This window comes from Nannospalax galili, unplaced genomic scaffold (assembly GCF_000622305.1).
Source record: "Nannospalax galili isolate Female #2095 unplaced genomic scaffold, S.galili_v1.0 scaffold22, whole genome shotgun sequence".
Classification (NCBI taxonomy): Eukaryota; Metazoa; Chordata; class Mammalia; order Rodentia; family Spalacidae; genus Nannospalax; species Nannospalax galili.
This window is the reverse complement of record NW_008347230.1, coordinates 518,447-540,772: the sequence shown is the minus strand read 5'-3', so window position 1 is coordinate 540,772 and position 22,326 is coordinate 518,447. Positions and strand designations below refer to the sequence as shown.

At 39.0% G+C, this 22,326-nt stretch overlaps 1 protein-coding gene across 1 annotated transcript in view; it reads right to left on the bottom strand.

Annotated features, from left to right (window-relative positions):
• The window catches only part of Vps45 (vacuolar protein sorting 45 homolog), a 65,219-nt gene that overhangs the window by 24,708 nt on the left and 18,185 nt on the right, over positions 1 to 22,326 (bottom strand). The window contains exons 8-13 of the mRNA XM_008843734.3: positions 21,249 to 21,383; positions 20,644 to 20,757; positions 19,769 to 19,936; positions 8,892 to 9,050; positions 8,423 to 8,530; positions 7,095 to 7,216 (exon numbers count right to left, since the gene is read on the bottom strand). Of these exons, the coding sequence (XP_008841956.1) occupies positions 7,095 to 7,216; positions 8,423 to 8,530; positions 8,892 to 9,050; positions 19,769 to 19,936; positions 20,644 to 20,757; positions 21,249 to 21,383 (806 nt within the window). The remainder of the gene's footprint in view (positions 1 to 7,094; positions 7,217 to 8,422; positions 8,531 to 8,891; positions 9,051 to 19,768; positions 19,937 to 20,643; positions 20,758 to 21,248; positions 21,384 to 22,326) is intronic.

Genomic DNA, 22,326 nt, shown 5'->3' with positions numbered 1-22,326 from the left:
AGAGTGCCTGCACAATCACGAGGACTGGAGTTTGGATTCCACCACCTACAGAACAAGCCAGGTGTCCTGCACACACCTGTAACTCAGTCCTGTGGTGAGGAGACAGGAGGATCACTGGAGTTTGCTGGCTTCCTGCCTAGCCAAGATATAACATGAGTCCCGGGTTCAGAGAGAGATCTGCCTCAAAAGAACAGGCAGAGTGATAAAGGAGGACACCTGGTGCCCTCCTCCAGTCTCTGCGAGTGTTCACATGGGTATCCCTCCTGGCACATCCAGTCAATACACACACACACACACACACACACACACACACACACACACACACACCTTTAAAACAACAAAACCCTAGATTACCTAACAAAGATGACTATGTCATTATGTCATAGTACATGCTTTTTTCTGGGCATCCTTCTACTGATTCAAGGTGGCTTAAGGAGGAACATTTATGAAAAATTTTTTTGAAAAAAAAAAAAAGTCTCTGAAATTGTATGTGGTGGCTCACATCTGTAATCCTAGCACTAGGTAGTCTGAGGCAGGCATACTATTAAGAGTTGGAGGCCAACGTGGACTGCATAGTGAGCATAGTGAGTTCCAGGATAGCATGAGCTACAGACTGAGACTTTGTCTTTTTTTTTTTTTTTGGTCTTTTTGAGACAGGGTTTCCCTATAGCTTCAGCTGACCTGGAACTTCTTGTTATGTAGACCAGCTGGCCTTGAACTCACAGAGATCCACCTGCCTCTGCCTCCCGAGTGCTGGGATTAAAGGCATGTGCCACCATGCCGGGCTCCAGACTTTGTCTTAAATATTAAATTTTTTAAAAAGTAAAAGTCTAACATTTTTCCTTTCCATTTATTTCCCCAATGAATTTTAAAAGATATTCTATTGAGACGAGTGGTAAAATATACAGAAAATCTTTTTTATATAACAGAATACACAAGTTCAATTCTGTGTGCCTCTTTCTGTGCTCTTTAATTCACCATAACATCCAAAAGCATTAATTAATGTAGACAGTAAATGTTAGAAAACAGCAACCAGTTCATGCTCTATCCCAGGTAAAAAGGACACCCCGAGAGCCCAATGTGTATCTTACTTGGTTAGAAAAATAAAATATCACATATAATATTTCTGGAAACCATTATTTCTTGTCAGAAAAACTTTCAAAATGCAATACTTAATCCACTTTATGGATTACTATGCTTATGCCTAAAATTTAAATTTCTGAATACACTTACAGATGGTGAAAAGTTCTCATGAATATTTTTACTGCAGGGGAAAAAGGCCAATACAAAAAGGATTGCTGCTTTTATAGAAACAAAAGTAAGCTACTGCAACACAATTCTAGAAAATTTGTGTAAATATGAAAAGTATTTCTTTTTTAAATTGCTTAATTCTAGAATGTATGTTCATTTAGCTCCATTTTGCTCACAAGTGAAAAAACTGCTTATCAATAATAAGAAGCAATGGTGGGAAAAGATTATTCTGACAGGGAGATGTGAGATGTTGTCTGTAGGAGGATCACACCCCTGCATATGTCCTTCCCACCAAGCACAGTAACCAGTAATTTAAATTTTTTTTTTTTTTGTCTTTTTGAGACAGGGTCTCTCCCTGGAGCCCTAGCTGGCCTGGATTCATTATGTAGACCAGGCTGGCCTTGAACTCACAAGAGATCTGCCTGCCTCTGCCTCCCGAGTGCTGGGATTAAAGGCATGAGCCACCATGCCTAGCCTTATTTATTATTTTTGTTTTTTATGAGTGTATTGCCTGCATGTATGTGAGTGCACCTGTGTTGTGCAATTCCTCAGAGGTCAGAAGAGGGCTTCGGATTCCCCTGGAACTGGAGTTAAGGACAGTTCATAGCTGCCATGTGGGTCCTGGGAATCAAACCCAGGTCCTCTGCAAGAGCAGTCAGTGCTCTTAACCGCTGAGCCACTCTCCAGGCCCAGTAACTAGTAATTTAATAACAAGGAAGACATTTCTGCATCTGTTCTGGTTCTGAAAATTTTCATTCCTACTCTATGACCTTTGATATTTCCTAAGAGTACAACAGTGATAAAACCACAATGCTCTATTGTGGGACTTCAGTTATAATGATGACTAAAATCGAAGTCTTCTCAATGTGATGAACCAGGGCCAAGAGAGAGGCCAGAGCTAATAGTGGGACCAAGCAGGGACAGAGTCAAAATTCACATAGGGTTAATGACTACTGACAACCATCTAAATTTCTGTATTATCAGCTAAATTTATTCCTGGATTTAAATTTTTCAATGATAAATTTTGGCATATCAAGTGCTACATCTATATAATTTAATGAGTAGTTATTGAATGCTTACTCACTGTAATGTACCATGTTAGACAACATGAAAATTCTAAAGATTAACATAATTCTTCAATATTATAATACCTAATAAAATGGCTAATAAGGATATGTATGGATACAATGGACCAATATCTGGAGGGAATAATTAGTAATTTCTCATCTATTCGTTCAGAAATCATACTGGATATACAAATATGTATTTTTAAAATATTTTATGTGTATGAATGCATTGCCTGCATGTATATAAGTGCACCAGTGTTATGCAGTGCCTACAGAGGTCAGAAGAGGACGTCAGATCCTCTAGAACTGGAGTTACAGTTGGTTATTAGCCTCCATGTTGGTGTTGAGAACCGAACTCAGGTCCTCTGCAAGAGCAGCCAGTGCTCTTAACCACTGAGCCATTGCTCCAGTCCTTTAAGTATTATATACTATATATATGTTCATGGTTAAGCACATGCTTCTATATACTCATATATGGCTATATTTATGCTTCTATAGTTTTTTCACAAAGGGGATTTTATATCATCTTGCTTTTCTACCCAATATATCTTTAAAAGTTTTGCATATGCCCCATGAAGAATTATGCTGTTTTTAAAAAAAGAATCCTGCTGGGCTTGGTGTGTGCTTGTAATCCTGGTACTCAAGAGGCTGGCATAGGAGAATTGTGAATTGTGAATTGAATAGGCCACACAGTGAGTTCCAGGATAACCTAAGACCTTGTCTTTAAAAAAGAAAAGAAAAAAAAAAGAATCCATACTATTGAACTGTGATTTAAGTAAACAGTCTACTGTTGATGGATATTTAGCTTGTTCCCAGCTTTTGCTCTGACAAATGTTTACATATCTTAGTGTACTTGTGCATGTATATTTATTTACAGGATAAACTTTTAGAATTGGAATTGTTAAGGAGAGTTTTCTTTCAAGTCCTCTGCAGTCTTACTTTGATTAAGCAGGAACAGGAGGTAGCATACGTTAGTATCTCAACTAGTTTCATTCGGACCATTTCTCCTTCAAAATTTCCAAGATTTTAGATGTCCATAATGCAGCTGCACTGTTTCCTCCTGACCTCCTTTCCTGTTCATTCTTATTCTCTAAAAACATTAGCTCTGACTTACTACTGTCCTCTTTCTTACTTATCTTTTCAGGATTTTCAGAGACTACCACATTAATGTGGATTTCTCCTCTAACACAGCGGTCTCCTAAATCCCATTGATCCTTTCTTGTACTCACTCACATCCATGATTACAATTCAAAATTCTTCATGACAGATGTTTGGTCACCTATAAAATCTTGAGTTCAAGATTTCCTTTTTCCAATAATCATCCACTTCTAATTTACCTATATCAATACTCTACTGTAATATTCTTTACCTCCAATCTAATCACCAATACTTTTTTTTTCATCCTCTAATACCTTTTTCCTGTTTCTAGTTCTCAGAATCCTGGCTGGATCTAATTACCTGCCTTCATCACATTTAACCTAGTGTAGCTAGAAATTGCCATTGAAAACCATGCAACTAAGCTCACTGGATACCCTTTCATTGATAAACTCTAATAGGCACTTGACCTTGTACGAAAGTCCTGCTCACATTTCTATAGTACAATTCACTCCTGGCTTACACGACAACAGCTCCACAATGCTTTTTCATCTTACTTCTTACCTTGGCTGGTAAGTAACATCACAAACTCAAGCATGAGAGTCACGTGTTCTTACATCAAAACTATAAACCTACAATATCTAAACATACTGTGCTTCATTCCTGTTAAAATGAAAGCAGCATCTCTGCTCCTGTCAGACAATCCCTTGTGTGCAGGATCCTGTCTGTGCAGCACTTCTGCAGCTCTTCCTCCTTTTTTTCTTCATCAGACAATGCATTATTTCTCCTTCTTTATTAGATAACTCTCATCAGATTACAAATATGATCTAGAATCTAACTCTTGAACTCACAAGAGCTCTGCTCCTTTATGCAAGACTTCTTGAAATGTGTTATATACATATACATGTCTGCTTCACCTCATAGTCTCTTTGCTTGAAAACTCATTGAAACTTGGGTTCCAAACTCAGACCAGTTCATTTTTCTTATTCAGCTGACATTTCTGATTCTTAATGTCAAGGTCCCTATTTGAATGACTCTCAGAATTTAACACCAGATGCTCAGCCAGAAAACCTTGGATTTTTTGGGGGGGGCGGTCTTTTTGAGACAGGGTCTCCCTGTAGCCCCAACTGGCCTGAACTCACTGTGTAGCTGGCCTTGAACTCACAGAGTTCACAGAGCCTACCTCTGCCTCCTGAGTGCTGGGATTAAAGGCATGTGCCACAACACCCAGCTAACAGTATTTTCTTTTTAAGGGACTAAGTTTAAACAAACAAACAAACAAACAAAACACAAAAAAAGGTCACACAATGTATACAAGTCATCTATAAATCTCAAAACATTTTCCTTCTTCAGAAATTCACTGTAAATAGAAGATATTATACTTCCAAGGCTCTTAAGACTATTTTTGGCTGAAATAATAGAAGATTTATATACCAACAGTAAAACTTTTACATTAAAGCACACAATAGAATTCATCTGTATATGTCAGGCTCTTTACAACATGTGGTCCAAATAAAAAATATAAGAATTTGATTTTTAGCCGGGCGTGGTGACATACTCCTTTAATCCCAGCACTTGGGAGGCAGAGGCAGGTGGATCTCTGTGAGTTCAAGGCCAGCCTGGACTACACAGTGAGTTCCAGGACAGCTGGGGCTATAGGGAGACCCTGTCTCAAAAAGACCCCCCCCCAAAATGGATTTTTAACTAGGTAGAATTTGTTTATATTTAAATTTCAGGTTGGTTTAAGCAAATTGTTCTGGACAAGTTTTGTTATTATTAAAATTAATGAACCACTGGATTAGAATTATAGCTAAACGAAAGTCACCCTTTTCTCCTCTGAAACAAAGAACCTTTGTTAATTAGGTCTCTCAGTTTGGGTGCTGGCCACATTTGGCAAAGTCCAGTCCTCACCGAAAATAGCAACAACCTGCTCTGGATGGCAATCAAGTAGCAAATCTATTTTTGGCTTTAATGTTTGAAACTCCAAATGGCAGATGTCAGAGAACTGAACCTTAAAAAGCTTAAGTAAAGTGATGTGCTAAGAAAATACAGAATCCAGGGAGCTGAGGCCCTCTAAAACACCTGTTTCTTTATTCTAAAACAAGTAAGTGACTCAAGCTTAGCAGGGGAATTCACATGTAACGCTGATATATAAAATCAAAAGAATCTTAGGCCTGAAACCACAGAAGGTGGAGCAGAGCGCAATCACTCTGCATTTATCTGATCATTTCCTATTTTCTCAGTGATTCTAGTTTATGATTGTTACATTTGTGTGTGTGTGTGTGTGTGTGTTGCACACACCAAGGAACGTATATGGAGCTCAGAGGACAACTTGCAGGAATCACTTCTCTCCTTCCAACCATGGAGGTCCTAGAGATTAGACTCAGGTTGCAGCTTGGCAGCAAGCGCCTTTCCTACTGAGCCATCTTGCTGGCCACTCTAGTTTTTTTTTTTTAATCTGTTTTTTTTGGTATATAACAAAGTACCACAAATTTGGTAGATTAATAAAACCACAATGTTCTGATATAAATAAAGGAATCTTTAGAACTCAGAGAAAATTATAAGCTCTCTGAAAAGACATAAATTTATTTACTTTATTTATTATTATTTTTTTTATGTGTATGTGTGTATTGTCTGCATGTAGGTAAGTGCACCTGTGTCATGCAATGCCCGTGGAGGCCACAAGAGGCTGTTGGATCCTCTGGAACTGGAGTTATGGACAGTTGTTAGCTGCCATGTGGGTGCTGGGATTCGAACCCAGGTCTTCTGCAAGAACAACCAGTGTTCTTAACCGCTGAGGCATCTCTCCAGCCCCTATAAATTTACTTTAAACCTATATTTAGTAAATGATTAGTTTCAGTCTGGAAACTTGTGAAAACATAACTCACTATACCATTCTATCAGAAAACAAAAAAAATTGCTTCATGAATGTAATGTGTATTTTGAACAGTAAACATACTGTGAACATACAAATGTTTTGTTCAGACTATGTATGAACTTTGTTTTCTGAGTCTTGAGGATTAAATTCAGGATCCCATGCATGTTAGGCAAGCATACTACACTGAACTTTCTCTTCATCCCTCTTTTCACTTAAAAAACACTTTTTAAACTTGTTTGAATCTCGAGACAGGGTCTAAGTTACCTGGCTAGCCTTGAACTTACTTTGTGCCTAGGCAGGCCTTGAATTTACAAGCCTACTGTCTCAGCTTCCCCAGTAGCTGAGATTATAAGCCTGCAATACCAGACTTACTTTGAACTTTATTAAGTAAAACTGAACTGTCTGTAATGTGCTAAAGGCCACATCATTTATAACTTCATAGTTTCTGTGGGTCCAGAGTAAATGGTAAGTAGATCTGAATTCCTTGCTTGGGGTCTTACCACGTGGAAATTGGGTTGTCAGTCATAGCTGGGTTCTCATCTTAGGTGTGGAGTCCTCTTCCAAGTTCACTAGTGGCTGGCAAAATTCAATTTCTTACAATTATAGGACTAAGACCCTCAGTTCTCAGAAGCCACCCACAACCCCCCCCCGACCACAGCCCTCTCTACAACATGATAGTTTATTTCTTTGAGGTCAAAAGTTGGGTATCCAGCGACCCCCCTCATAGGTATCTTGGACACTTTCAATTTCTCTGACTTATTCTGTGATTCAAAATTTTATTACTAGTATCTTTGTTACCTTACCTATCTCTGAGTGTGCTGGGGCCTAAATAAGGATAGAGGTTTTCCTTAAGCTTTCCTTTGATGAGATGGTCCAGGGTCTCATGCAGGAAAGGTTGATGTTGTGTGTATACATTTTCCACTCCCTAAAATAGGGAAAATGGTTCTGTTACTTTGGGGATACTAACAATATAGCACTTAATAATACTCATATTACTATTAGTACACACACACACACACACACACACACACACACACACATGCCACACAACATAGATAGAGTGAATGGAATGTTAGGATATATATAGTATGTGTATGGTGTATGTATGTTTGTGTATATATGTGTATGCATGTGTACATGCAGGTGCATGTACATATTTGTGTGCATGCATATGGAAGCCAGAGGTCAACCCTGGGTGTCTTCTTCAATGGCTTTCCATCTTATATTTTGAGACAGGGTCTCTCACTGACCTAGAGGCTCACTGATTCAGCTAGACTGGCTGGCTGGAGAGCTTCAGGGTTCTACCTATCTCTGCTCCCTATGCCAGTGCGAGGGCTACAGAACACACCACTGTGTTCAGCTTTTTATGTTTGCTGGGGATCTGAATTTAGGTTTCTCATGTTCAAGTGGCAAGTGCTATACCAAATGAGCCATCTCCCCAGCCCAGAATTTTAGGATTTTTGAAAATTATTTTAATTAACCAGAAATGTTCCAATCTTACAAAAATACTAAGTTTAAGGCTAGTTATTGAAAAGGAGTTTTAAAACTGGAATCTTTTATCATGTCTTCATTGAATTCTATTCTTTTGTGAAAATGTTAAATAATATGTAAAACAAAGGAAAGGACTATGTAGAAAAGGATTGTAAGCACATAGGAAAATGAAAAAATATAAGGAAATATAAGGCTACATAAAACAAATTTTTGTGCATTAAAAAGAACATATTAGGGGATGGGGAGATAGCTTAAGTGAGAAAAGTGCTGGACCCACAAGTGTGAAGACCTGAGTCAGATCTCCTGAACCCAAGTTAAAAAAACTGGCGTAGCACCCTCTGATAGTATATGTTGTTAACTTAACAGAATCTAGAATCACCTGATAGAGAATAATCTAGTGGATGGGCCTCAGGGCATGCCTGTGGGGAATTGTCTGGTCCACTTAATTGATGTGGGCAGACCCATCTTCTATTATTATTTTTATGTGTATGAATGTATTGCCTGCATGTGTCTAAGTGCACCAGTGTCAGGCATATTGTGTGCAATGTCCTTGGAAATCAGAAGAAGGCATTGGATTCCCCCTGGAACTGGAGTTATGGTTTTGACTGTTTCTTGGGAAAGCACAGAAGAGAGATCTTACCTTCAGTCCTTTGAGAAATTGTTTGGTAATTGCCACAGCATCTTTAGGACTGAAGAGGTCACTCCCTCTAACCCGTTTACCACCGTATTCAACAACTGCAGACACGAGCTATAAAAAGCAGAAAAGGGGAAGAGTCTTTTATTGCTTAGGGATCAGGAAGTTCATTTCATTAAAAAATAACTTTACTAAGGAAATGAGGACATGAGGAGACAGAATTACGGATTTCTGCAAATAGTACGATTTATCATGTTTGGGCTAATAATATAACAGAGTTGGTTCCTGGGTTTTAGGCTTAATATATGAATTTGGCATTGGGTATGGTGGTACGTGCCAGTAATTCTAGCATCTGGGAGGCTGAGACAGGCAGAGTTTAAGTTTGAAGTTCCTCCTGGGTTACACAGTGAGACCCTCTTAGAAACAAAAACAAACAAACAAAAAAAGCCACAGGCACACACACACATCTGGTTACCTTTCGATACTTCTCAGAAACACCTTTATTCCTAAGGTCCATTATCAGTCCTGGCAGGCTGTTGCTGCTGTGTCTCTCATAATGGAGAGCGTACAGCATCACTATACGAGCAGCATCCAATTCTGTGACTTTGGGGTTCTGCAGGAGCCTCTTCACATTCTGAAGAGAGACAGAACTGATATTAATCCTTTTGGCTTGAGTAATCTCTTGTATAATGTCCAAGATCTCATGATCTTATAACTACTGAGTGGTAGAGATACTTCTTAGTTGAAATAAAGATCGTTGTGTTTCAACTATGGAATAGTAAATGCTTTTTATTCAAGGTAAGAAAAATAAGAAAATACATTCCCATTGTAATTGCTTTAGGAAAAAAATGAATTTAACAACAGTTTTTCTTGTCTTCTAGTAGCCTGTTCTTTGTGGAGTAAGGAACGTATACCATTTCCACACAACAGAAATGGCAGCTGATTTGTGAAATTCTTTCTCTTAGTGCTAGTGATTAATCAGCCAATCATATCCAAATACACAAATTGGTAGACTTACATAGAGCTGGGTTTAATCTCCAAGAAACACCAGAAGTATCAGTGTTTCAAGATGGCTGACAGAGACATGAGTATGTAATAGCATACAATCTCTAAGATTGAGAACTTAGGACCTGAAGATTCAGGAACTAAAAGCAAAGGGAATCAGAATGAATCATGTTTAGACTATCATCCTCACATTAGAGGCCTTCCTACATGGTACATGTTTATATTTATTATACAGCAGAACACATGATTTAAGCCACAAATACTTTTTAGGCCCCCAGAAGGCACTGTGATAGGCACTGCTGGAGAAACACAGCTGAGTTAGAGTCAATATTTGTCCTCAGTGAGTTCACAGAAAATGGATACAGAGGAATGAAATGATATAATCCATTTGCTACCAAGCATGTTTCTACAAGGCACTTTAGCTCTATGAGACTGAAAACTATGGACATGCATCAGTTAACACAAGGCATATTGACTCATGCTGTTTTTCCAGCATGGACAGGTTTCCTCATAATTAAAAAGAGGAAACATCACCAATATACTAAGAAAAAAGATAGGAATCCCACACAGCATTTCCTACAGGCAGTATATGGTTTCATAATTTAGAACTCCCCACTCTGCTAAGCTATCTGGGGGAGCAAATGCAAATGCAAAGGACACAAAGATATTTCACTGCAATGAAAAGAAAAACAACAAAAAATAAAACTCCAAACTAACTGATGAAGAAAAAACAACAAACATTTTTAGGACTTTATATCCTGAAGAAAATTTAACCGCAAGGCTGCAGAAGATGGACTGACTTCTATGTGCAAATGTTGGTGGAGATTCAGCTATGGTAGCATTATTATTATTATAATATTTTGGCTTTGTGAGACAGGGTCTTACTTTGTAATCCAGGTTGGCTTGGTACTTGCTATGTAGGTTAGGATGGCCTGGAACTCATGGTATTCCTCTTGCTTATGCCTGCTAGTACTGACATTACAGGTACAAACCACCACACCTCACTAGGATTGGTATTAGTAGTACTCTGATTACAAAGTTATATAGATTTCCATTTTTCAGTTAGGTATATTTTAAGTGGCCTATTTATAAATCTATTTTCTTTCCTATAACCTTTATCTATTTCTAATACATGATTTTGTAGAATGTTGACTTTCAGGAACAAATGTAAAAAGAAACAGTTCATCATCAACAACAGCAAAATGAAAAGAAATATAACCCCTAAAAACAAAAGCTGAAAATTCACTGTAAGCAGGGAGGGAAGTTGAGACAAAAGAGAAGGCCCAGCTGGTTGTTGAGGAATCAGGAAAGACTTGAGAAAGGAGGGAGAACCTGCAAAAGGCCCCAGAGACCTAACCAGAGCTGGGGCTGGTAAGAGATGGGATGCAGTCACTACTAGGAATATGAAAAGCAGAGGAGGAAATGTGAGCAAGTAGCATGAGCTCAAAGGCACTGAGTTCTGCCTGTGATTTCCACCCTGCAGTACTTCACACCTTACAAGGTTTATTCTGGAGAAAACACCAACGTTCAGAACCTCTCAACAGCCATGTCCAGGGTTTAACAGTTCCTCTGTACACTGGCACAGGGGACCTCCCAAGTAGCTTGCAACTAGAAAGTCCTCTGAGAGAGAGAGGTATTGTTGGTTTTCTGGGTTACTGTTTGATTATCATCATTCTTCAGGCATCAGAAAGGAAGAAAGTTCTCATCTAGACAGCAGATTCCTAAGAATTCTTCATTTGATTTTTAGTTTTGTGGTAAATTTTCCACAGGATAGCCATGGAATACAGCCTACTTAGAAGAGCTGTTAAAATGTTCCATTACTTTCTATCATGTGGAAGGACATTCCAGGGTACAATTTATCATGTATATTTACACGATCTCATATACATCTCAGCCAACTTGGCATAATTTTAAAACCGTATGAAGCTTCCTCGGGGATCTCTGCTGACACTTTTCCTATGTATGGCCAGGCACAATGTTTCTTTGCCTGCCCTGTGGTTACTCTCCTTTCACCTTTAACCCACTCAATTTTGGCTAAGTCACCACTGCACTTGTAAGCAAATCTGAAATAGCCATGTAACTAGTATGGAAATTAGTATGGAAATAGTCAACGACTACTTGCAGTGATGTGTTTGTGCCCTTCCTGCTTGCTTCCTTTCTAATTATCTCCACTTGGGTCTTCAGTCTTGGCTCTACTTCACACTTAAGAACTACTCCTATTTTTCTTGAGGTTTTATACTGGCTTCCCTGATTTGACTCAGCTCTCCCTTGAGGACTTGGCTCATATCCTACCTACAATTGCTTTTAAAATATTTTGCCTACTTTTGACCTCTAAGGAGCCAGCTCAAAGCCCAGGCCTGTATTTTGACTAGATATAGCTATTCTCTCATGAAAAGGTATGTAGGTACAAGCTGAGTTCTTGCTCTCTTTCAGCTATATCAGACCTTGGAAAAGCAGGATTTTTATTTGCTTTGGTCCATTGTTATCTTTTTTACTTCATTTTGAATTATTGCCGTCACAGTTATTTGACCCATTAATTTGACTAATGGGTAGCATATGTTATACTGCGATACCAGGGTACTAACCAGAGAAGAAGAGAAAAATAAGTTAGAGGCATGTAGCACATGTCTGCACATGACAGTATTTATTTGCTGGGAATATAACTGATTTACACAATGGATTTTGGGTTATTCTTTTTTCACCGAGATTCCCATTAAGTCTTGCTACTATGAAGAGAAAAAAAAGTGCACTATCACATAACAGTAGGTGAATAAAGAGCAAAGCAGAAAACTATTGTCTACTTAAGAAGTTAAGATTATCCAGGTGTGGTGGTGCATGCATTTAATTCCACCACTCAGGAGGCAGAGGCAGGTGGAGCTCTGTGAGTTCAAGGCCAGCCTGGTCTACATAAGCATTCAGGCCAGCTGGGGCTACAGGGAGACTCTGTCTCAAAAAAGACAAATAAATAAATAATAAAGAAAAAAGAAAAAAAAAAGAAGAAGCAGAAATTAGGATTAGGGAGGCAGAAGCAGGTGAGTTCAAGATCAGCCTAGTGCCATGGTGTACACACACACACACACACACACACACACACACACACACAAACACACACACATACACACACAATGTAAAAAATAAAAATAAATAAAAATTAAACTATGCTACCTAATAGCATTGCACATACTTATGATAGTTATCACATGTTCAACTGTTTTATATGTGCTAGTTCACTGCATAATCATAATTTTGGAGGTAAGTGCAATTATTTTCTCTCATTTTATAAGCAAAAAAAATTGAGGTTTACAGTGGCTAACAAATTTTCAAGCCCAAGTCATCAAAGGCTCAAGCTCTGTTGCTACCCCATGTCTTTTCCTTCTCATTTTCTCAAATACGTCTTGAGTCTTTACTATGTGTTGTTAACAGTGTGACTTGAGATTTTTTTTTTTTCACCCAAGGTCACTGTGTAAAACAGACTGGTTCTTTCTTCCAAATGCAAAGCTGTGCATGACAGCATAGGTGGGGGCTGGGACTGCCCTCTTTTGGAAGATGTTTCTCTTCATGATAGAAATAAACAATCCCTCCTGAGGACACACACTACACTGACTTCGGTCCAGTGCAATTCTTCCTAAATCAACTTTTTGTTGGTTAACTGCTTAGAAGTGGCAGCAATTTATAGGTTAATTTTTAAAATGGAATATATAAGTAGCCAGGCGTGGTGGCGCATGCCTTTAGTCTCAGGCTACAGAGAGACCCTGTCTCAAAAAGGCCAAAAAAAAAGGAATATATAAGCATTTTTTTTACCATGATACATTTGCTATTTAATAAAGGAAACCCCATCTTCATTCAAACAAACAAACAAAAAAAACCCCAATTCATTGCTTCATGACGTATTATTATCTAAGGTCAAACCATCTAGGGGTCAGGCCCCTGGCATCCACTCATTATCAAACAAAAGTTCCCTTTATGGACTATTTAAATCATGTTGCCATAGAAATCCTTTGTGGTGGGAGAGTCCAAATCTACTCCTGACTGTAAAACTCTAATATCCTACACAAGAAAACCTTCAAAAATATTTCATTTTTCATCTTTTTTTTTTCCTGACAGGGTCTCCCTGTAGCCCCAGCTGCCCTGGAACTCACTATGTAGACCAGAATGGCCTTGAACTCACAGAGATCCACCTGCCTCTGCCTCCCAAGTGCTGGGATTAAAGGGATGCACCACCACGCCGGCTGAAAAATATTTCTAAAAAATTGAGTAGCTCATAGAGTTCTTATGTGTGTGTGGGGGGGGGGGCGCAGGGTCTCACTCTTAGCCCAGGCTGGCCTCAAACTCCCAACAATCTGCATGCTTCAGTCTCCTGAGTTGCTAGAATTACAGACTAGAGTTCTTTTTTTTTTTTTTTTTTTTTTTTTTTGTCTTTTTGAGACAGGGGCTTCTTGTAGCTCCAGCTGATCTGGAACTCACTATGTAGACCAGGCTGGCCTTGAACTCACAGAGATCCGCCTGCCTCTGTCTCCCGAGTGCTGGGATTAAAGGCATGCACCACCACACCCAGTGAGTTCATATTTTTTAAATTTAATATTTTTATTTTATGTGTATGAATGTAATGCCTGCATATAAGCAGGTGCACCCATGTTGTGCAATGCCCTCAGAGGTCAGAAGAGAGCGTCAGATCTCCCAGTACTGGAGTTACAGACAGTTGTTAGCTGCCATGTGGGTGCTAGGAATCGAACCCAGGTCCTCTGTAAGAGCAGCCAATGCTCTTAATCTCTAAGCCATCTCTTCAGTCCCAAGTTCATATTTTTACACTTGATCTTAGCCAAAAGGCTGAGAAGCGATAAGTTCATATTTTTAAAGTATCTATTTTTTTTAAAGTAGAAAAATAAAGTTTTGGGCAAAGAATTACAATTTTTCTATCTGATTTGCATGTGGTTGAGAAATGCAAATAAATGCAGTAAAAATTAGCTGTTGATTAACTTTGTTTCTATTGTTTATTATTTTAGTTTTTTTTTTTTTTTGTCTTTTTGAAGCAGGGTCTCCCTGTAAGCCCCAGCTGTCCTGGAACTCACTATGTAGACCACGCTGGTCCTGAACTCACAGAGATCCGCCTGCCTCTGCCTCCCAAGTGCTGGGACTATAGGCGTGCGCCACCATGCCCGGCTTACTTTTTGTTTTTTCAAGACAGGATTTCCCTATAGCCCCAGCTGGCCTGGAACTCACTATGTAGAACAGGTTGGCCTCACTCTCACAGAGATCTGTCTGCCTCTGTTTCCCAAGTGCTGGGACTAAAGGTATGCACCACCATGCCAGTAATAGGCCCACAAACAATTATAAACTATTAATAGAGGACTGCTAATTTCTATTTAAAGTAAGTTGGCTACATTAAATATATTTTTTTACATCTTTGCAAAGGATAACACTCAGTGATTAAAAAATAGCCCCAAGATGGTTAATGCAAAGACTCATAATTAGTCTAAGTGCTGAGAGTAAGTGTCTGTTGAGACATCCATGTCACCTCCCCAAGGCTCAGGAGACATTGTGGAAGAGGGAGTGGAAAGAATATAAGACTTTGGGGCTGGTGAGATGGCTCAGCGGATAAAGGTACTTGCTACACAAGCCTATCTGACTCTCAGAACACACATAGAACATGGAAGGAGAGAACTGACTCCACAAAGTTGTCCTCTGACTTCTACATACAAGCTGTGGCATGTGTGCTCACCCCCATAATAAATTAAGAAATAAGTTTAAGAAAGAGAATGTGAGATCTGGGAGGGTAAGGAGGAGGACCATAAAATACTGGCTTCTGGACCTGATGTGACTGTTGCACTTGTGAGTCACAGCAGCTCTGGTTCCCTTCACCAGTTGCAGCCCTTCAACATTTCATGATGGGTGGCAGAGGGGCTCATGAGCCCCACCCCTCCCTGTGGAGCCAGTGGTAACGAGTGGTTGCTGGAGAGGGTGAGCCATTTTTTTCAGTGGTGTAGGTAGCACGGGTAAGTTGCCCAAACTCCAGTAAATAACTCCCCATCTATGCTCATACAAGCAACCCTAATTAAACTTAGTGGGTCACAAAAAACCAACAAAAGTGGGAGGGAAGAAAGAGGGGTTCAGTGAGAATAGGAAGATGAGGGTAATGAGGGATGAAATGACAAAAATACATTCTATACATGTATGAAATTGTCAAAGAACAAACAGATTTTGAAAAAAAGGAAAAACAAATAAGCCTTAAGGTTCTGATCTGAAACATTCTCTGCGACATATAGTTAAGTGAGAAAACAAAATGCAGAGGTCTCTGCACAGTATGGCATCTCTCAAATATGAAAAAAGAGATATGTGAACACATAGCCTGGAATGACTGTAAAAACACATATGAAAGCTAGGCGTTGTGGTGCGTGCTTTTAATCCCAGCACTTGGGGAGGCAGAGGCAAGTGAATCTCTGTGGTTCGAGGCCAATCTGGTCTACATAGAGAGTTCCAGGCAAGGCCAGCTGGGGCTACAGGGAAACCCTGTCTCAAAAAGATCCACCCCCCCAAAAAAACAACAACAAAAAAACCCAACAACAACAACAAAAAATATGAAACATTAATAGACTCAAATTTTTCCAAACACGTCTTTTACCCAAGACTTATAATCTAAGAATTAAAAATGTCAGTCTCCAGAGTTCTTTGTGAAGACTTAGAAACACATGGATGAAATTAAAACTGCGATGAAGAAACACTTTACATAACTATAAATAGTATCCTTATGATTATTTTAAATGTTGGGGTTTTCAGAAAATCTTGATAAACATTAAAAAAAACCCTATAAATCCCCGTAAAGACCTTGATAGAAGGGTGCACTTACACATAGATTACCTTCTTTTGATCATACCATGTATAAAATATATTTAGAGGAAGGGACCCAACATTGACCAAGCACCTATCATATGTGAAGTATTTTATGTGTCATATTGAACCCTCATGGGCAAAATAGGTCATTTTCCCAAAGAAACTCTGGTAAACACGCTAGAAACTGGGCAGTACACTCCAAAGCCTATGCTGTTTCCAGTACACCTGGCTGGCTTTATTTATGAAATAAAGTAGAATTCAGCAAAGGAAGAAAAACTTGGTTTTTCAGAATATAGGATCCTATTAATAGGGAAATGGGCTTCTTGTAAAGTGGCTCAGAAATAACTCTCAAAGAACTTATTTCTAAATTACTTTTTTTCAGTGGTGTCACTGACAGGTGAGTCATTTTTGGTTTTTGTTATTTTGATAGAATGATTTTGTCATTTCTCAGAACCTTGGAATCACCTTGATTTGTTCTTCCTAGCCTCACACTGAATCCATCATTTAACCATTTTCTCTCTTTTCAATGACTCTCAGATTTGCTCCTTACTATTCATTGCTATCACTGTAAGTCTACAAGCCCCTCTGATTTCAGTCTCTTCACCTGTAATGCATCCTTGAGAGATTAAGTTTCCTATAATGCTGCTTTTATAATACCAGCTTTCCATATAAGATCCTACATTGGACCTCTGCCTCCCAGAGCCTGCATGAATCTCTTTTAATCGCTGGTTCCTGCTTACAAGGCAATTTTATCTTCTATTTCCCCTCCACACCCATGCTCAGTAGGTCAAGCTGTTATTTCCTGCACACTTGCACATCTTTGCTTTGTTGTTACTCCTGACTGAAATCCTCCCCCAAATTCTAGTCACTCCTTATGGTCCACCTTAATGCTGCCTTCTCTAAGAAACTTCTTTAAAAAAAAATTATTATTTTTATTTTATGTGTATGTGTATATTGCCTGCATGTAGGAAAGTGCACCTGTGTCATGCAATGCCTTTGGAGGACAGAAGAGGCTGTCAGATCCCCTAGAACTGGAGTTATGGACAGTTGTTAGCTGCCATGTGGGTACTGGGATTCGAACCTGGGTCTTCTGCAAGAACAACCAGTGTTCTTAACCACTGAGCCATCTCTCCAGCCTGAAACTCCTTCTAATAACCTCAAGTCTCATTATGGTCAGCATCACAATTTTGACTTAAGTAATATCTTGATTTTGTCATTCAACTAGACTATAAATTTCTTGGGTCTATTTATCATTTTTTTCTTTTAAAATCCTCTGATGATTCCCTTAATTTTAAAATCGAAGCCAACCTCCTTTCAATGTCTATAGCCTGGTCCTTTTTCTGTTTCTTCTTTTTCCCCGCCTGTGGTATTAGGGCTGTAACCCACGCCCTTGAGCAGGCTAGGCAAGCTCTCTGCTATCAAGGTTCAGTCCTTGTCCTTCAAACTGTCTTTCTAGTTTTAAACATTCCTCAGCTTGTACTCTGTACTAGCTACAGACCACTGTGTGTTCTCATCATCACATCTCCCCTTTATTCTCCTGGCTGAGAATGCACCTCCTTTTTCCTCTGCTTGGTGTACTCCTGCTTATTTCTCTAACCAAATCAGTCTTCACACCATTGTCTCTAAGAAACTTTAAGAAGCTTCATCACTGGGGAAAACAGTTGTCCTTCATCTAAATCTCCATATGCCTTTGTAAATACCTCTATTATAGCAATTACATGATATTACAATTCCTTATTGTAATAGTATACAATTATAATATATACAATTATATATAGTAATCCTTACATATATGTTTAAATATATAAATATACAATTATATATAGTAATCCATATATATATATTTTGGGAGTGGGATCTTTTTGAGACAGGGTCTCCCTATAGTTCCCAGCTGGCCTGGCACTCCCTGTGTAGACCAGGCTGGCCTTGAACTCAGAGATTCGCTTGCCTCTGCCTCCTGAGTGCTGGGATTAAAGGTGTGTGCCACTGTGTCTGGCACAATTCCTTATAATTTCTTTGTGTGTATATGTATGTATGTACTTGTTATTGTAGGTATGTACTTGTGTGAAGATGTACATGCACATGGGTGTACTTGTGTGTGGAGATCTGAGGTCAAAGTAGAATGTCTTTCTTTGATTATGCTTCACTTTTATTTTTTTATGACAGGATTTCTCAGTGAACCTGAAGCTTATTGATTCAGCTAGGCTGACTGGCCAATGAGCTTCAAGGATCTACCTGTCTCCATCTGCAGAGGGCTGGGATTACAGAGCACGCTCTCATCCCCAGCTTTCCATGTAGGTTCTAGATATCCAAACTCAGGTGCTTGTACTTGTGCTGCAGGTACTTTATTGACTGAGCCATCTTCCCAATCTATTGTCTATTTTTTTTTCAAATATTTTATTATTTTTATTTTATGTCTATGAGTATATTGCCTGCATATATGTGAGTGCACCCATGTCGTGCAATGCTGCGGAGGTCAGAAGAGGGCATTGGATTTCCCTGGAACTGGAGTTAAGGACAGTTCGTAGCTGCCATGTGGGTGCTGGGAATCGAACCCGGGTCCTCTGCAAGAGCAGTCAGTGCTCTTAACCGCTGAGCCATCTCTCCTATTTCTTTTTAAAGATATTTCGTGTGTGTGTGTGTGTGTGTACCTGTGTGTGCTGGTGGAGGCCAGAAGTTAACACTGGGTATCTCCTCTATTGTTCTCTACCTTGTTTTTTGAGACAAGTTCTCTCACTGAACCTGGAGTTCATCAATTGGCTATACTGTCTGGCCAGTGAGCCCCCAGGATGTTCCTGTCTCTTTGCCTCCCAGAGCAGGGATCATAGGTGTGGACCACCATACCTGGCTTTTTTACACATGTGCTGGGGATGCAAACTAAGATCCCCATGCTGGAGCCAGGCACTTTACCCCTCAGCCATCTCCCCAGCCCACAGTTTTCTAAATTTCCTTTTTCCTTCTTCCAATGTGAACATATGGGGAGAAAGGCTAGTATCTTACTCATCTTTATATTCCTAGATCCTCGGCATAGCATTTACAAGTAGCACACTAGTATGTTTGAGGAATGAAAAGCAATCTTCAAAAACAAAAAAAAAGGAAAAGCAATCTTCAATAACTAATTTTTTTAGTGGCCTGTAGATGGCATAGCATTTTCATGTAGCACACTAGTATGTTTGAGGAATGAAAAGCAATCTTCAAAAACAAAAGAAAAAAAAAAAAGGAAAAGCAATCTTCAATAACTAATATTTTTTAGTGGACTATAGACTGAACATAGGTCTCACTAAGCTGCCTATTCAGGCCTTAAACTTGTGATCCTCCTCCAGGCCTCAGCCTCCTAGGTGCTGTGATCAAAGTTATGTGCAACCACACCCAGCTTATATCCATCTTAAAGGTACTCTGTGTTCTCAACTCCCTGTTAAACCAAATTTCGCATTGGCGAAGAAGGATTACTTGCCTTTGTATCTTTCTCTGCCTGGCACAGTGCTTACACATAGCAGGTGCTCACCACATTAGACTGACCTGGAGAGCACTAGAATGGTCATTTTGACAGGCCAGTTCTTGCTCAACCTCTGAAACCTCCAGCAGATTCCGCTCACTGACCAACCGAGACAGTTCTCCAACCACTGTCACATGCTTTGATACAGTTCCAGACATTTTCTTGAACTGCGGATAATTCTCAACAAAAGCCTGTCATGGGAGAAACATCAGTGGGAGGTTCTGTTACTTTTTGACTGAGAATATGTACATATAAAGAAAGGATTTTTAAAAGTCAGGGGTTATTTTCCTGCCCAGGTAAGGTACTACAATTCTCACTCACATGGCATTTTATTGTGTTTAAGAAAAGCTGGCATGTATCAATAGAGTCTTTAAGGAGGCCAAATATGACTGAAAAAAATGGAAGCATATGACTTAGGATGAATTTTTCACTGTATTGTTTATTAAAGAGAAACTCAAATTAAACAAAGTGACTTGCTGGATGTGGTAACTATTGCCTGAAAGCCCAGCACCTGGGAGGCCAAGGCATGAGCAATGCCATGGTTTCCAGGCTACTGAGGTCTACATGGCTGAGCTGGAAGTCAGTCTGGTCTACAGTATGAAATCCTGTCTCAAAAACCAAACAAACAAAACACAAATCAACAAAAAGCTAGGCATGGTAACCCAAACCTGTAATTCCAGTACTTGGGAGGCTAAGGCAGAAAGACTGGTACAAGTTTGAGACTGGCCTGGGATATATAACCAGTAACAGGTCAGTCTCAAATACCACTCTCCACTCCATAAAACACAAAACAAACAAAAAATCAAGGTAGAAATCAGACCCCAAATATTCCAGAAATGTTGCATATATAAACAGTTACATCGATGCCTCATGTATAAGTCACCCATGCTTGGTTTACCTTCATATCTGCTATGGACTCTAGTTTCTGCTGTTCTTTTGGTTTCTTCTTCTGGAAGTCTTCCATTAGATTCTTTATATTACTACCAATCTCTGCAAAGTTCAGGTACATGTTCTGTGAAGAAGGAAATTGGCAGTACAGTTCATAAACTAGTCTGATTTCAGACAATATAAGAGTCAGGCGGATCTTTGTGAGTTTGAGGCCAGCCTGGTCTACACAGTGAGTACCAGGACAGCTGGGGCTACAAGGAGACCCTGTCTCAAAAAGACGAAAAAAAAAAAAGAAGTAAAGAAGAATTTTGAGCAGACTTGAAAGACAAATTCCATTTTAATTACCAAATCTGGATATTAGCCAGGATACTAGAGATGAATACCATTATTATTCTCATAAGGAGCCACTAGCAGGGACAGAAGTAAATAACTATGTGATCTCTGTGAAAGAAAATGCTGTTAAAGGCCCAGCACCCAAGTCTTTCGCCTCCCCTTGAGATGCAGCCTAACTGTAGGAGGCCTCTGTTATTCTTTCACACGAAATCCCACATCTGCCTTCATTCTAACAAGCCAATCATGACTTTCTTACATAAAAATAATTTAAAAGACACCTACATTAGCATAGAATTCATCATTTTCAGCAGATAGGACCACCTCTCTTAAGTCTTTACTGATTCCTGGCACTCTGGAAAGATCAATCCGACTGTTGTTTATGCCCAGTAGTTCATGGACCATGGCCTGGTACGTCCACTAAATAAGAATGAAACAAAATAAAACAAACAGATAACTGGCAAAACATGGAAATACCAAGTATTTAGGAAAATAAATATTGATAATATTCTTAACAAACAACTAGCCTGCTTTACACAAAGATTAGATTCTCTATTGAGTTCAGATTTTATGAATACTGTGTCCTATAGTAAGTATTAAGATTGTCATTTTAATTGGTTAAACACTCAAAAAGTCAAAACACTTTTACATTTCACACTTTGGAAGAAGTGTAGCAAGATTAATATTCTTGATAGAAGAAAGCAAATTATATCTATCATTAGCTCTAATTTTTGCCTGTGAATTAAGAGTATATTTTTGGCTTCACAGATAGGGCTATATTGGTATTGCAGTTACAAGCTGTACCATTTCCTGTGCGCTTCTGTGGTTTTCTGCAGCATGAGAAGTGTGTTCTTGCAGATCTGAGTGGTGCTATATTTATCCTGAGAGCAATAATATTATCAGAAAAAACCTTGTGAGTTAATCAAAACACTGGCATATTCAGACACTTGTCTCTGAATCCATTTTATATTATATTTTTATCAAGTATGCATTGTAAAGGAGGACTGATTTCCAGCCTTTATGTAATGTAAATGTCTGGTTAAAAAGTAGAATTGCAGATCTGAGTGGTGCTATATTTATCCTGAGAGCAATAATATTATCAGAAAAAACCTTGTGAGTTAATCAAAACACTGGCATATTCAGACACTTGTCTCTGAATCCATTTTATATTATATTTTTATCAAGTATGCATTGTAAAGGAGGACTGATTTCCAGCCTTTATGTAATGTAAATGTCTGGTTAAAAAGTAGAAAGGAGGGTCAGCTGTTCCTCATCTAACGGTAATCAGTTGTCAATATTCCTTTGGATAAGATTGGGGTGTGCTGTTCATTTTCCCAGTTCTATGCTGGGTTACTATCTGGGA